Source organism: Tachyglossus aculeatus, chromosome 2, assembly GCF_015852505.1.
Source record: "Tachyglossus aculeatus isolate mTacAcu1 chromosome 2, mTacAcu1.pri, whole genome shotgun sequence".
Classification (NCBI taxonomy): Eukaryota; Metazoa; Chordata; class Mammalia; order Monotremata; family Tachyglossidae; genus Tachyglossus; species Tachyglossus aculeatus.
The window spans coordinates 138940507-138953700 of record NC_052067.1 but is presented as its reverse complement, the minus strand read 5'-3'; the positions used below and the strand labels follow the sequence as shown (position 1 = coordinate 138953700).

At 49.6% G+C, this 13194-nt stretch overlaps 1 protein-coding gene and 1 non-coding gene across 2 annotated transcripts; one reads left to right on the top strand and one right to left on the bottom strand.

Annotated features, from left to right (window-relative positions):
- Positions 1-2451: 2451 nt before the first annotated feature.
- On the bottom strand, positions 2452-2524 carry TRNAR-CCU. Its single transcript has one exon. It is a non-coding gene; the product is annotated as a tRNA-Arg (tRNA).
- Positions 2525-2894: 370 nt separating this feature from the next.
- Positions 2895-12990, top strand: LOC119947259 (T-cell ecto-ADP-ribosyltransferase 2-like). The gene is made up of 4 exons (XM_038768876.1): positions 2895-2960; positions 9295-9796; positions 12194-12220; positions 12956-12990. The coding sequence occupies exons 1-4, from the start codon at positions 2895-2897 to the stop codon at positions 12988-12990; spliced, it is 630 nt and encodes a 209-aa protein (XP_038624804.1).
- The last annotated feature ends 204 nt before the right edge of the window (positions 12991-13194 follow it).

Genomic DNA, 13194 nt, shown 5'->3' with positions numbered 1-13194 from the left:
TAAGCAGCAGACTGAAGTATGGACTGGAATGGGGAAACACAGGGGCTGGGAGGTCAGCAAGGAGGCTGATCAAGGTGGGATAGGATAAGTGATTATATTAACATAGTAGCCATAAAAAATAATAATTTTATTTTAATTAATTTTATTTTAAATGTTAATAATTTAATTATAAATTATTATTATTATTATTTTATCGTTATTATGGTAATTGTTAAGTGCTTACTATGTGCCAAGCACTTTCTAAGTGCTGAGGTAGAAACAAGGTAAGCAGGTTGGACACAGTCCCTTGTCACACATGGGCTCACACTCTTAATCCCCATTTTACGGATGAGTACCAGATAAATTATGTGACTTTCCCAAGGTCACAAGGCAGACATGTAGCAGAGCTGGGCTTAGAACCCAGGTCCCTATAACTCCCAAGCCCATGCTTTATCCATCAGGCCATGCTGCTTCCTGTTTGGATGGAGAGGAAAGAGTGGATTTTAACTATGTTGTGAAGGTGGAATCAACAGGAGTTAATGGATTGAATGTGTGGGTTGAATGAGAGAATGGAGTCATGGGTAACACCAAGGTTATGGGCTTGTGAGACAGGAAGAATGGTGGTGTTGTCTACAGTAATGGGAAAATCACGAGGAGGAAAGGGTTTGGGTGGTAAGATAAACAGTTCTGTTTTGGACATATTAAGCTTGAGGTGATGGGAGGGCAACCATGTAGAAATGTCTTGAAGGCAGGAAGAAATGTGAGACTCCAGAAAGGGAGAGAGATCAGGGCTGGAAATGTAGAATTGGGTATCATCAGCATAGAAGTGGTAGCTGAAGCCATGGGAGTGAATGAGTTCTCCAAAGAAGTGGGTGTAGATGGAGAATAGAAGGGGAATGAGGTTTGAGGGACCCCCACAGTTAGGGGGTGGGAGGCAGAGGAGGAGCCCGTGAAAGAGACTGAGAATAAACAGCCAGAGAGGTAAAGGGAGAACCAGGAGTGGACAGTGACAGTGAAGCCAAGATTGGATAATGTATCCAAGAGAAGGGAGTGGTCGACGATTAGGATAGAGTAGAAGCCATTGGATTTGGCAAGAAGGAGATAACTGGTGACCTTTGAGAAAGTAGTTTCTGTGGAGTGAAGGAGACGGAAGCCAAACTGGAGGGAGTCAAGGAGAGAATTAGAGCAGAGGAATTTGATAGAGCGGGTATAGACAACTCAGTCAAGGAGTTTGGAGAGGAATGGTAGGAGGAAGATGGGGCAGAAACAACAACAACCAAGGAAGGGTTGTTTTAGGATAAGGGAGACATGATCATATTTGAAGGCAGTGAGGAAGAAGCCATTGGAGACCTAGCAGTTGAAGATGACTGTAGAAGTCAGGGACACCCAGTTTGTCGGGTCTTGTGTGGCACCAAGAGATCAATTGGACCTCCTCACTGAAATTGAGTGAGTATTCTAGGAATTTGATACCCCGACTCCCACCCCGCCGTGGGTGATTGTGAAAGGTAAACTGTGTTGGAGTGGTTTGAAGGGAACCCTGGGTGATTGTGAAAGGTAGCCCATTTGGGATGGTTTGAGAGGTAGTCTGTTTGGAGGCCGGGGGTGTGGGGGGACATGAAAGGAAGCCTGTCTGGGGTAACTTTGAAAGGTGTTTCCTTCCCAGTTTTACCAGCCCCTAGAAGTGGGGTACTATGCTGACCAGTGTACTTATTGCTAATTAGTCTAGGAGTCGCTTTGCCCTCTGCAGATCATATCTCACAATTCCTTGTACTGTAATCTTAATAAACCTGCTTTGATTATCTTTTACCCAAGTTTGTGATTCCATTTCCAACTCTCTGATCTGTGAGCTCATGAGTTACCCAGCAGCTAATTCTGACAAGTGACAGGAACATGGACTGTGTCCAACCTGATTAGCTTGTATCTACCCCAGTGGTTAGAAAAGTGCCTGGCACATAGTAAGTGCTTAGTAAATACCATAAAAAAGGCACCCCGGGGAGGAAGCTGCTGAAGAGCTCCCCGCTCTGACCTTGCTTCCCACTCTCTTCTTTCCCTCAAAAGTAGAAATGTGGTTTTCCCCCACTCCAACCCCCCTCATGAAAATGTGGTTTTCTCCCTCACCACCTCCTCATAAAACTGCAACTAGGTCCCTGACTGCAGTTCACAGGACCACAACATCCAGCCCAGAGTCTTCGCTGCCCGTCAGACAGGGAGCTGGGGAAGCAGGTTGGTTGGGGGAGTAGGGGATGCTTTCTGCCCCTGGGAAGTGGGGGTCTCTCTTGGGCATGGGCAGGGCCGAGTCCAGACCCTGATTCTAGTGTTCCCGAATCAATCAATCAATCAATTGTATTTATTGAGCACTTACTGTGTGCAGAGCACTGTACTAAGTGCTTGGGAAGTACAAGTTGGCAACATATAGAGACAGTCCCTACTCAACAGTGGGCTCACAGTCTAGAAGGGAAAAGAAAGCCAGTTCACCCCGGGTGGAACTCGAACCCACAATCCCTGGCTTAGGAGGCCAGTGCCTTATCCTTTAGGCCACCGGGGCACATGGTTGAAGAGCCCGAGCCCAGTGGGTTGGGGCTTTGAAGGGGAGTCGAGGCTGTGCCCATTAGGAGAGAGGAAGGGAGCATAAACTGAGAGTGTTCTCCTAGCCCCCACCCTGTGGGTGGCCCATCCTGTCCTTGAGGAAGGGTGTGTGTTATGAGAGGCCGTAGGGAGCAGGATTCGGCCCCAGTCTTTGGGATGGGGGCCCAGGAGGGGAGAATCTGACTAGGAGTCTCCCAGGACTGGGGGCAGAACCCAGACTATGAAGCCAGGGGACCCTTCCCTTCTTCTCCTCATCCCCTCCACCCAAAAAACCCCCACACTTCCATTGTCTTCATGCATTTCCTTGCAGGTCACCACAAAGTTGGGAGATGGGGCTGCCTCATGTGGCCACAATCACTGTCCTCTGGGTCCAGATCCTGCTGCAAACGCCTCAGGTACTCACCTTCCCCCATCTTCCTGCACCAACAGTCACTAAAAGATGTTTCTTTTTTCTTTTTATTTTCTTAGTATTTAGTAGGTACTTAGTATGTGCCAGGTACTGTATTAAGTGCTGGGTAGGTACAAGCTAATCAGTTCATGACCCACATGGGGCTCACAGTCTTAATCCCCACTTTTCAGATGAGTTAACTTAGGTGCAGAGGAAGTAAAGTGACTTGCCCAAGGTCACACCAGTTCCTGAGATGCAATGTCCTGGTGCTCTTGGGGCTAGGACAAATGGGGCTGGGGGCTTGGGGGAGCTTTGGGTGGAGGTGAAAGTCAGGGAGTCATTCAATCATTTATTGAGCACTTATTCATTCATTCATTCAATCATATTTATTGAGCACCTACTGTGTGCCCTTCTGATTCCTTCCTTAGTACAGAGCACTGTACTAAGCGCTTGGGAAGTACAAGTTGGCAACGTATAGAGATGGTCCCTACCCAACAACAGGCTCACAGTCTAGAAGTTGCAGAACACTGTACTAAGTGATTGGGAGAGTACAGTCCAACAATAAACAGACACATTTCCTGCCCACATTGAGCTTACAGTCTATAGGGGGAGACAGACATGTTTTGAGGTGTGTATATCTATAATTCTATTTATTTATATTGATGAATGTTTCCTTGTTTTGTTGTCTGTCTCCTTGCTTCTAAACCATAAGCCCAGTGTGGGCAGGGATCGTCTCTCTTTATTGCTGAACTATACTTTCCAAGTGCTTAGTACAGTGCTCTGCACACAGTAAGCACTCAATAAATATGATTGAATGAATGAATGAACTGAAATAAACAAATTACAGATATGTGCATAAGTGATGTGACATCATTATCTGCCAATTTTATTATTGCCATAGCACACTGATTGTTTAACTACACCCTGTGATGCCATCGCCTACTTATATCATTGCTACTGTTTTATTGCTTCTGCATTTCAATTGTTAACCTCCCACCGTACTGTCACTTGCCCTGCTGACCTCACCATGAACTTTCAGTTCCCTTGCTCCCAACTGCCATTCCCATTCCTCACCTTCCCCTTCCCCTCTCCCACCCAGCTTTTTCCCTCCCTCTCCCCCACCAAGCCCACTCCCCCTCACCCCCTACCAAGGATTCCTCTGTACCAGCACCGGCCCTCTGCTCCTCCCTCCCGGCCCCCTCCCTCCCCTTCTCCCCGCCCCCACCCCATCCCAGTTCTCCTCTCCCATCGCCACCCCCCTTCCCACTCTCCCCGCCCAGGCCCCCACAAACTCATCCCAATCCAAACCCTCCCCACCCCTCGCACCCTTCCCCCTCCCTCCCCTCCCTCGACAGCTGCTGCCAAGTGTGGCCTTTGGAACCCCCGCTCCATTTTAAGTAAGATCCCTTTCATCCTGGACCTATTCCTTTCCAGCTCTCTACTCCTTCTCGCCCTAACTAAAACTTGGCTGTCTCCAGACGACACGGTCTCTTCTGCTGCTCTCTGCAGTGCAGGCCTCTTCTTCTTCCATTCCCCCAGACTCACCGGAAAAGGAGGAGGTGTCGGTTTCCTTCTCGCCCCCCAATGTCGCTTTCGCACTATCCCTCCTTCCCCTTCCCTTTCCTTCCCTTCCTTTGAAACCCACATTATTCGCCTCTACCACCCCCTCCAGATTCTTGTAGCGGTCATCTACCGCCCTCCGGGCCCCACTTCCAACTTCTTTAACGACTTTGACCCCTTCCTCTCCTTCCTTCTCTCCTTCTCCATGCCCACTCTGATCCTCGGAGACTTCAATATCCACATGGATATCCCTAACGACTCCTCTGCTGCCCGCCTTCTATCTCTCCTTGACGCTGCCAACCTCTTCCTCCACCCCACCTCACCCACTCACCAACTTGGTCATACCCTCGACCTCACATCTCCTACCGCTGCACTGTGTCCACCCTCACCAACTCTGAAATCCCTCTCTCTGATCATAATCTTCTCACCTGCCTCCTCACTCACACTCCTTTCCCCTGTAAATCCGTATTACTCCCTCACAGAGATCTCCGCTCTCTGGACCCTACCCATCTTTCGGAGCGCCTCACACCCCACCTCGCCGCCCTCTCCTCTCTACCCAGTCTTGATGATCAGATTACTGCTCTCAACTCTACCCTTTCTACTCAGCTAGACTCACTCGCTCCCCTTTCCCTTCGCCGCTCTCGCACCACTAACCCACAGCCCTGGATCACTGCCACTGTCCGCCTCCTTCGCTCTTATGCTCGAGCTGCCGAACGCCGCTGGCGGAAGTCTAAACACCATGCCAACCTCGTTCACTTCAAGTTTATCCTTTCCTGCCTTAACTCAGCCCTCTCTTCTGCCAGACAAAACTATTTCTCCTCCCTTATTGACACCCAAGCCCATCACCCCCGCCAGCTCTTCCGTACACTCAACTCCCTTCTCAGGCCCCCGGTTCCTCCCCCTCCTCCTTCCCTCACCCCCAATGATGTGGCCTCCTACTTCATTAACAAAATGAAATCCATCAGGTCCGACCTCCTCAAAGTCTCTTCCCCCCTTTCTCCATCCCCCTGGCTCTCAACACTCTCTGCTGCTCTCCCATCCTTCCCAGCAGTGTCCTCAGAGGAGCTCTCCTCCCTCCTCTCAAGTGCTACTCCAGCCACCTGTGCTTCTGACCCCATTCCCTCTCATCTCATTAAATCTCTCGCTCCATCCCTTCTCCCCTCCTTAACTTCCATCTTCAACCGCTCACTCTCCACTGGTTCCTTCCCCTCTGCCTTCAAACATGCCCATGTCTCTCCCATCCTAAAAAAACCCTCTCTTGACCCCACCTCACCTTCTAGTTATCGTCCCATATCACTCCTACCATTCCTTTCCAAACTCCTTGAACGAGTTGTCTACACTCGCTGCCTAGAATTCCTCAATAACAACTCTCTCCTTGACCCCCTCCAGTCTGGCTTCCGTCCCCTACATTCCACGGATACTGCCCTCTCAAAGGTCACCAATGACCTCCTGCTTGCCAAATCCAACAGCTCCTACTCTGTCCTAATCCTCCTCGACCTCTCAGCTGCCTTTGACACAGTGGACCACCCCCTTCTTCTCAACACGCTATCTGACCTTGGCTTCACAGACTCCGTCCTCTCCTGATTCTCCTCTTACCTCTCCGGTCGTTCTTTCTCAGTCTCTTTTGCAGGCTCCTCCTCCCCCTCCCATTCTCTCACTGTGGGGGTTCCCCAAGGTTCAGTGCTTGGTCCCCTTCTGTTCTCAATCTACACGCACTCCCTTGGTGACCTCATTCGCTCCCACGGCTTCAACTATCATCTCTACGCTGATGACACCCAGATCTACATCTCTGCCCCTGCTCTTTCCCCCTCTCTCCAGGCTCGCATCTCCTCCTGCCTTCAGGACATCTCCATTTGGATGTCTACCCGCCACCTAAAGCTCAACATGTCGAAGACTGAACTCCTTGTCTTCCCTCCCAAACCTTGCCCTCTCCCTGACTTTCCCATCTCTGTTGACGGCACTACCATCCTTCCCGTCTCACAAGCCCACAACCTTGGTGTCATCCTCGACTCCGCTCTCTCATTCACCCCTCACATCCAGGCCGTGACCAAAACCTGCCGGTCTCAGCTCCACAACATTGCCAAGATCCGCCCTTTCCTCTCCATCCCAACCGCTACCCTGCTCATTCAAGCTCTCATCTTATCCCGTCTGGACTACTGCATCAGCCTTCTCTCTGATCTCCCATCCTCGTGTCTCTCTCCACTTCAATCCATACTTCATGCTGCTGCCCGGATTATCTTTGTCCAGAAACGCTCTGGGCATATCACTCCCCTCCTCAAAAATCTCCAGTGGCTACCAATCAATCTGCGCATCAGGCAGAAACTCCTCACCCTGGGCTTCAAGGCTCTCCATCCCCTCGCCCCCTCCTACCTCACCTCCCTTCTCTCCTTCTACAGCCCAGTCCGCACCCTCCGCTCCTCCACCGCTGATCTCCTCACCGTACCTCGCTCTCGTCTGTCCCGCCATTGACCCCCGGCCCACGTCATCCCCTGGGCCTGGAATGCCCTCCCTCTGCCCTTCCGCCAAGCTAGCTCTCTTCCTCCCTTCAAGGCCCTGCTGAGAGCTCACCTCCTCCAGGAGGCCTTCCCAGACTGAGCCCCTTCCTTCCTCTCCCCCTCATCCCCCTCTCCATCCCCCCATCTTACCTCCCTCCCTTCCCCACAGCACCTGTATATATGTATATATGTTTGTACATATTTTTTTACTCTATTTATTTATTTAATTTATTTGTACATATCTATTCTATTTATTTTATTTTGTTAGTATGTTTGGTCTCTGTCTCCCCCTTTTAGACTGTGAGCCCACTGTTGGGTAGGGACTGTCTCTATGTGTTGCCAATTTGTACTTCCCAAGCGCTTAGTACAGTGCTCTGCACATAGTAAGCACTCAATAAATATGATTGATGATGATGATGATGATGATGTGGGGCTAGGAGGGGGGATAAAAAAAGGAGAACGTCAAGGTGACACAGAAGGGAGTGTGGGAAGAGGAAAAGAGGGCTTTGTCATGGAAAGCCTCTTGGAGTAGATGTGCTTTGTTTGGCAAATTGGAGAGTGAGTTGGCTTAATCAGGGAAGATTTCCCAGTGGTGGTATCCTGAACCTGTGCTGTAAAGGTTGTATATGTTGCCAACTTGTACTTCCCAGGTGCTTAGTACAGTGCTCTGCACACAGTAAGTGCTCAATAAATACAATTGAATGAATGAATGAATAAAGGGAGGAGAGAGGGATGTTGAGACAGGAAAAGGGACTAAAGTTCTGGTGTTTCTGGTCAAGTTAACTATTATTATTTGTAGTGGTAGTATTAAGGGCTTACTGTGGGTCAAGCACTGTTTTAAGTGCTGGGGTTTTGTCTTGTCTTATGCCATCATGTCGCCTCCAACCCAAAACAACACCATGGACACAGCTCTCCTAGAATGCCCCACTTCCATCTGCAATCAGTCTGGTATTGTATCCACAGAGCTTTCTTTGTGAAAATATGGAAGTGGTTTATCACTGCCTCCTTCCGCAGAGTAAACTCGAATCACCACCCTCGACTCTCTCCCATGCCACTGCTGCCCAGCACAGGTGAGTTTTGACTTGCAGCAGATTGCCTTCCACTCACTAGCCACTGCCCAAGCTACGGATGGCATGGATATGTCTCTGCTTGACTCTCCCTCCTTTAGTTAAGTCCGGTAGAGTACTGGAATCTCTCTAGGTGTGATCCTGAGAGGGAAAGTGCTGGGGTAGATAAGAGTTAATCAAGTCAAGGAACAAGTTAACTTGTTCCACGTGGGACTCAAAGTCTAAGTAGGAGGGACAATGGCATTGAATTCTTATTTTATAGATAAGGAAAAACTGAGGCATAAAAAAGTGAAATGACTTGCCCCAAGTCACACAGCAAGCAACTGGCTGAGCTAGAATTAGAACCCTGATCCTCTGACTCACAGGCCTGTGCTCTTTCCACTAGGCCACAGTGTTCCCCAAAAGGATCCCCCCACAAATCACTGCTCCCGGAATGACCTTTCCAAAGCTGTGGTTCTCCCTGTTCTCCTGAACCTGGCTCCTACTGTGACTGGATCCAGGGCACTGCCCTCAAGAGATGTGGTGCACCAGCCCCTGTCAGCCTACTCTCCACCTTCAGGAATTCTCCAAAGATGTCAGGGATCCAGGAATAGTGGTGGGCAGAAAGGGAGTCCAGAGTGGGCCAGCGTGGGGCCAACGATATTGCCTGTCCTGTGCTTTCCATCCTTTCCCTGACACCTGAGCTATTTTCTCCACCCACACAAGCTTCCTTACTGTCCCTCACTTATTTCCAACACGTTGTGCTCGCCTACTACCCCAGTCCCCTTGTCCCCCAAACTCCATCTCTGCTCAAATCCACTAAACCACATTCATCCCCAATTCCAGTCCTTCCTGAAAAGTCATCTCATCCACGAAGTCCTCTCAAGTCCCTCAACCACCACAGCACTCATGTGTAGAACAGTTTGTTGATTTGATATTCTTTGACTGGTTGATTCACTTTACGTGTCCTTTCTATCTAGTCCCAGGTTTTGGTCTTATTTGCATTAGACCAGCCCAGATTCTGATTCCTTCTACCCTCTGGCTGCCATAAAGTTCTTCCCCCTCCCCAGGCCTCTGAATGCCCCTAACTATTGATCATCTGTGGATTGGACATCCTTGCCCAGCCCCCAGGTCCCAGCCCCCTCTCCATCTCTGACCTAGAAGGGAGGGTCTAGGCTAGGCACCCACTGGTCCTGCCCTGACCTCCCCCGGTGCTGATCTCATAATCCTCTCTGTCCAGGTGGAAGGCCAGTGGATCAAGATGACCATGGAGTACAACGCTTTCGATGACCAGTATAAGGGATGCGAAAACAAAATGGATTCCATAGCCCACCGACTCCTGCAGCATGAAAAGAAGAACAACCGAATCCTCCAATACGCCTGGGCCAAAGCACAGAACAAGTGGTATAAAGAAATCAAAAAGAAGGTGTATCCCCTCCCTTCAGGCTTCAGGGACAAGTATGGCATAGCGCTCGTGATGTACACCGATAACCGCTTTTATCCACACTTCAACTTGGCCATGCGGACCAACGGGAGGTCTCTGAACTACTACAAGAAATATTTCCGCTATAAAGCCGTCCACTTCTACTTGACCAGGGCCCTGCAGCTCCTGCCTAAGATCAGCTGCACCACATGGCTTTATCGGGGCGTTAAGAGGAAGTTCATTCACCTTGGGACTGGTCCCATCCGCTTCGGGCAGTTCACCTCCACCTCCCGGAATTGTTCGATAAGTAAGAATTTTGGTACAGTCACCTTCTTCACCATCCAGTCCTGCTTGGGCGTATCCATCAAGAAGTTCTCATATTTCCCGAACGAGGAGGAAGTGCTGATTCCAGGGAATGAAGTCTTCACTGTTTCAGCTAAAAGAAATGGGGTTTTCAGACTGAAGAGTAGAAAGACTTTATCCTGCTTCAACTGTGCCCTCTTGGGATGTGAGTTGAAGGGGTGGTTAGTCCTACTGGCTCTCTGTGATTGCAGCTCTCCCCACTTCCAAATCACTCAAAAAGTCATTCCCTACTGGAGGCCTTCCCTAAGTAATACCCCTATCCCAGTTCTTATTATTCCATCAGCCACCTCCCACTCAATCAATGGTATTCAGTGAGCACTTACAATACAGGCTGGGCACTGATCTAAGTGCTTGGTAGAATGCAATGCTATTGAGTTGGTGGATACCTTCTCTGCCCACGAGGAGCTTACAGACTAGAGGGGAAGGCAGACATTAAAATAAATTACCCAGTGTTAGGGTGAGGTGAATATCAAGTGCTGGAATTGCATAAGTGATTCAGCAGGAAGGGAGGATAGGGGAAAGAAGAGCTTAAAGTGGGAAGTCCTCTTGGAGAAGATGTGACTGTGGTAGGGCTTTGAAGGTGAGGAGAGCTGTGGCCCCTCAGATATGAAAAGGGAGAGGAATTCATAGCAAATCATTAATTTATATGTTCATGTTTGCTTACTTTTATTACCAGAATTACCAATGCCCTCATTCCTTTTCCATGTGTGTGTGTGTGCGTGTTTATGTGTCAGTGTACAGTCTGTGTCTTCCCTTCAGTCCCATTCCACTGTGAATGCCTGAGGGCAGGAACTGTGTGACTTTCACTTTTACTGCACTCTCCTGGCACCCAAAAGAGGGTGTACACAGCAGCTGCTCAGCAGATACTGATGACTGACTGGGAAAAGGAGCTTGGTCTATGGGGGTGGGTGCCAAAGGGTGTGGACTGGGGAAGACTGGGGAACTTTATCTTCCCTCCCAAACCCTGACCTTTCCCGAACTTTCCCATCACTGTAGATAGCACAACCATCCTTTCCATTTTACGAGCCCATAACCTTGATGTCATCCTTGACTCCACTCTCTTATTCACCCCACATAACCAATCTGTCACAAATTCTGTCGCTCTCACCTTCACAGCATCACCAAGATCTACCATTTCCTCTCCATCCAAACTGCTACCACATTAGCACAATCACTCATCCTATCCCGCCCAGATTACCGCATCAGTCTCCTTTCTGATGTTTCAACTTCCTGCCTCTCCCCACTTCAGTCTATACTTCACTCCACTGCCTGGATTATCTTTCTACAGAAACATTCAGGGCAGTGCATGTCACCCCTGCTCCTCAAAAATCTCCAGTGGTTGCCTATCCATCTCCATATCAAACAAATATTCCTCACTATTGGCTTTAAAGCTCTCCATCACCTTGCCCCCTCTTAGCTCACCTTCCTTCTCTCCTTCTACAACCCAACCGCACATTTGCTCATCTGGTGCTAACCTTCTTACTGTGCCTCAATCTCTTCTGCCTCACCACCGACCACTGGCCCATGTCCTTCCTCTAGCCTGGAACACCCGCCCTATTCAAATCTGCCAAACAATCACTCTCCCCTCCTTCAAAGCCCTACTAAAGGTGTACCTTCTCCAGGAGGCCTTCCCAGACTAAGCCCCACTTTTCCTCAGCTCCCACTCCCTTCTGCGTTACCCTGACTTGTTTCCTTTGTTCTTCCCCCCTCTCCCTGCCCCACAGCACTTTTGCATATATGTATATCTCTAATAATTCTATTTATTTATATTGAAGCCTGTTTACTTGTATTGATGTCTGTCTCCCGCACTCTAGACCTTGAGAAGCAGCATGGCCTAGTGGCAAGAGCCCGGGCTTGGGAGTCAGAGGATGTGGGTGCTAATCCCACCTCTGCCACTTGTCTGCTGTGTGACCTTGGGCAAGTCCCTTCACTTCTCTGTGCCTCAGTTCTTTCATCTGTAAAATGGGGATGAAGACTGGGAGCCCCAGTGGAATAACCTGATTGCCTTGTATCTACCCCAGCACTTGAACTGTGCTCAGCAAGTAATAAGCGCCTAAAAAATGCCATCATCATCACTATCATTATTATTAAACTGTGAGCCCATTGTGGGCAGGCACTGTCTCTCTTTATTTGCTGTACTGTACTTTCCAAGTACTTAGTACAATGCGCTGCACACAGTAAGTGCTCAAAAAATATGATTAAATGAATGAATGAACTTAAGGCCCCCCACGGGCTGGAGGAAGAGGGACAGATGAGGTGTTGCTCTAGTGTTTTGGGATGGGGTGTGCCAGGGCAGGGAAGCTCCTTAGAGCAGGCAGGGGAGGACTGATCTTCTATTCTCTTTGTGTTTCAGATGAGAAAAAGGCTGCTTGCAATTCAGGTGAGGGGCCATCTTGTCTTCCATCCTTGCCCCTGGCTGCAGCCACGTGAGCCCTGAATACCCTGCTGGCTGAGACAGTCACCCTCTGCTCTGTCCCTCCCCTCCACCTTCTTTCCCCCAGGCTGGGTGTGGGAGGGAGCCCAGGGGTCATGGCCAGAGAACTGTCCAGGCCCTCTCTGGCCTTGGAAGCTTTTGGCCTCAGGAATTCTGTCTGGGCTATTAGATACTCTACCCTCAGGCGTACTGGGTAGAGCATGGGCCTGTGCGTCAGAGAGTCATGGGTTCTAATCCCAGCTCCACCACTTGTCTGATGTATGACCTTGGGTAAGTCACTTCACTTCTCTGTGCCTCAGGTACCTCATTGGCAAAATGGGGATTGAGACTATGAGAACAGGAACAGGGACAGGAACATGGAACTATGAGAACATGGAACAGGGACTCTAGCCAACCTGATTTGCTTGTATCCACCCCAGAGCTTAGTTCTGTGCCTGGCACATAGTAAGCACTTAACAAGTACCATTATTATTATTAATAATAATAATAACCCTACTCTGGGCAATGGTTGGTGGTTTGGGGGCTGGTGGGTGGGAGGGGTGAGGATTCCTCCCTCCCAAAATCAGTTATCTCCTGATTTGGACAAAACCCACCGTGGGACACGATGGGGAGAGACCCCTAATTTGAGGGCATTTCCCTTGAGGCTGCTGTTGTAATCCCTTTCACCCACTTTCTCCACAGCTCATCAAGCGATATGGTGGTCCCAAGCTGTCTGACCCTGCTGCTTCTCTCCAGGCTCCTCATTCTGCTCCATGTCTCTGGTTTGGACCTCCAAATCCTATTGTTTATAAGCCTGAGACGACTCAGCTCAGGCACACTCACACCAGCAGACCAGCAGATTAGTACAGCTCACTGCAGTGTGGCGCCCAACTGCTCCCTCCCTGCCCGCTCTATCTCCCTCCCCTGTCTCAGTGCCAGCT

Excerpts from the sequence above, each read along its gene's own strand:
- LOC119947259 (XM_038768876.1), top strand. The coding sequence starts at position 2,895 with ATGGGGCTGCCTCATGTGGCCACAATCACTGTCCTCTGGGTCCAGATC. Across the intron at positions 9,797-12,193 it reads TTCGATAAGTAAGAATTTTG|ATGAGAAAAAGGCTGCTTGC; the intron begins GTACAGTCACCT and ends TTTGTGTTTCAG. Across the intron at positions 12,221-12,955 it reads AAAGGCTGCTTGCAATTCAG|CTCATCAAGCGATATGGTGG; the intron begins GTGAGGGGCCAT and ends CTTTCTCCACAG.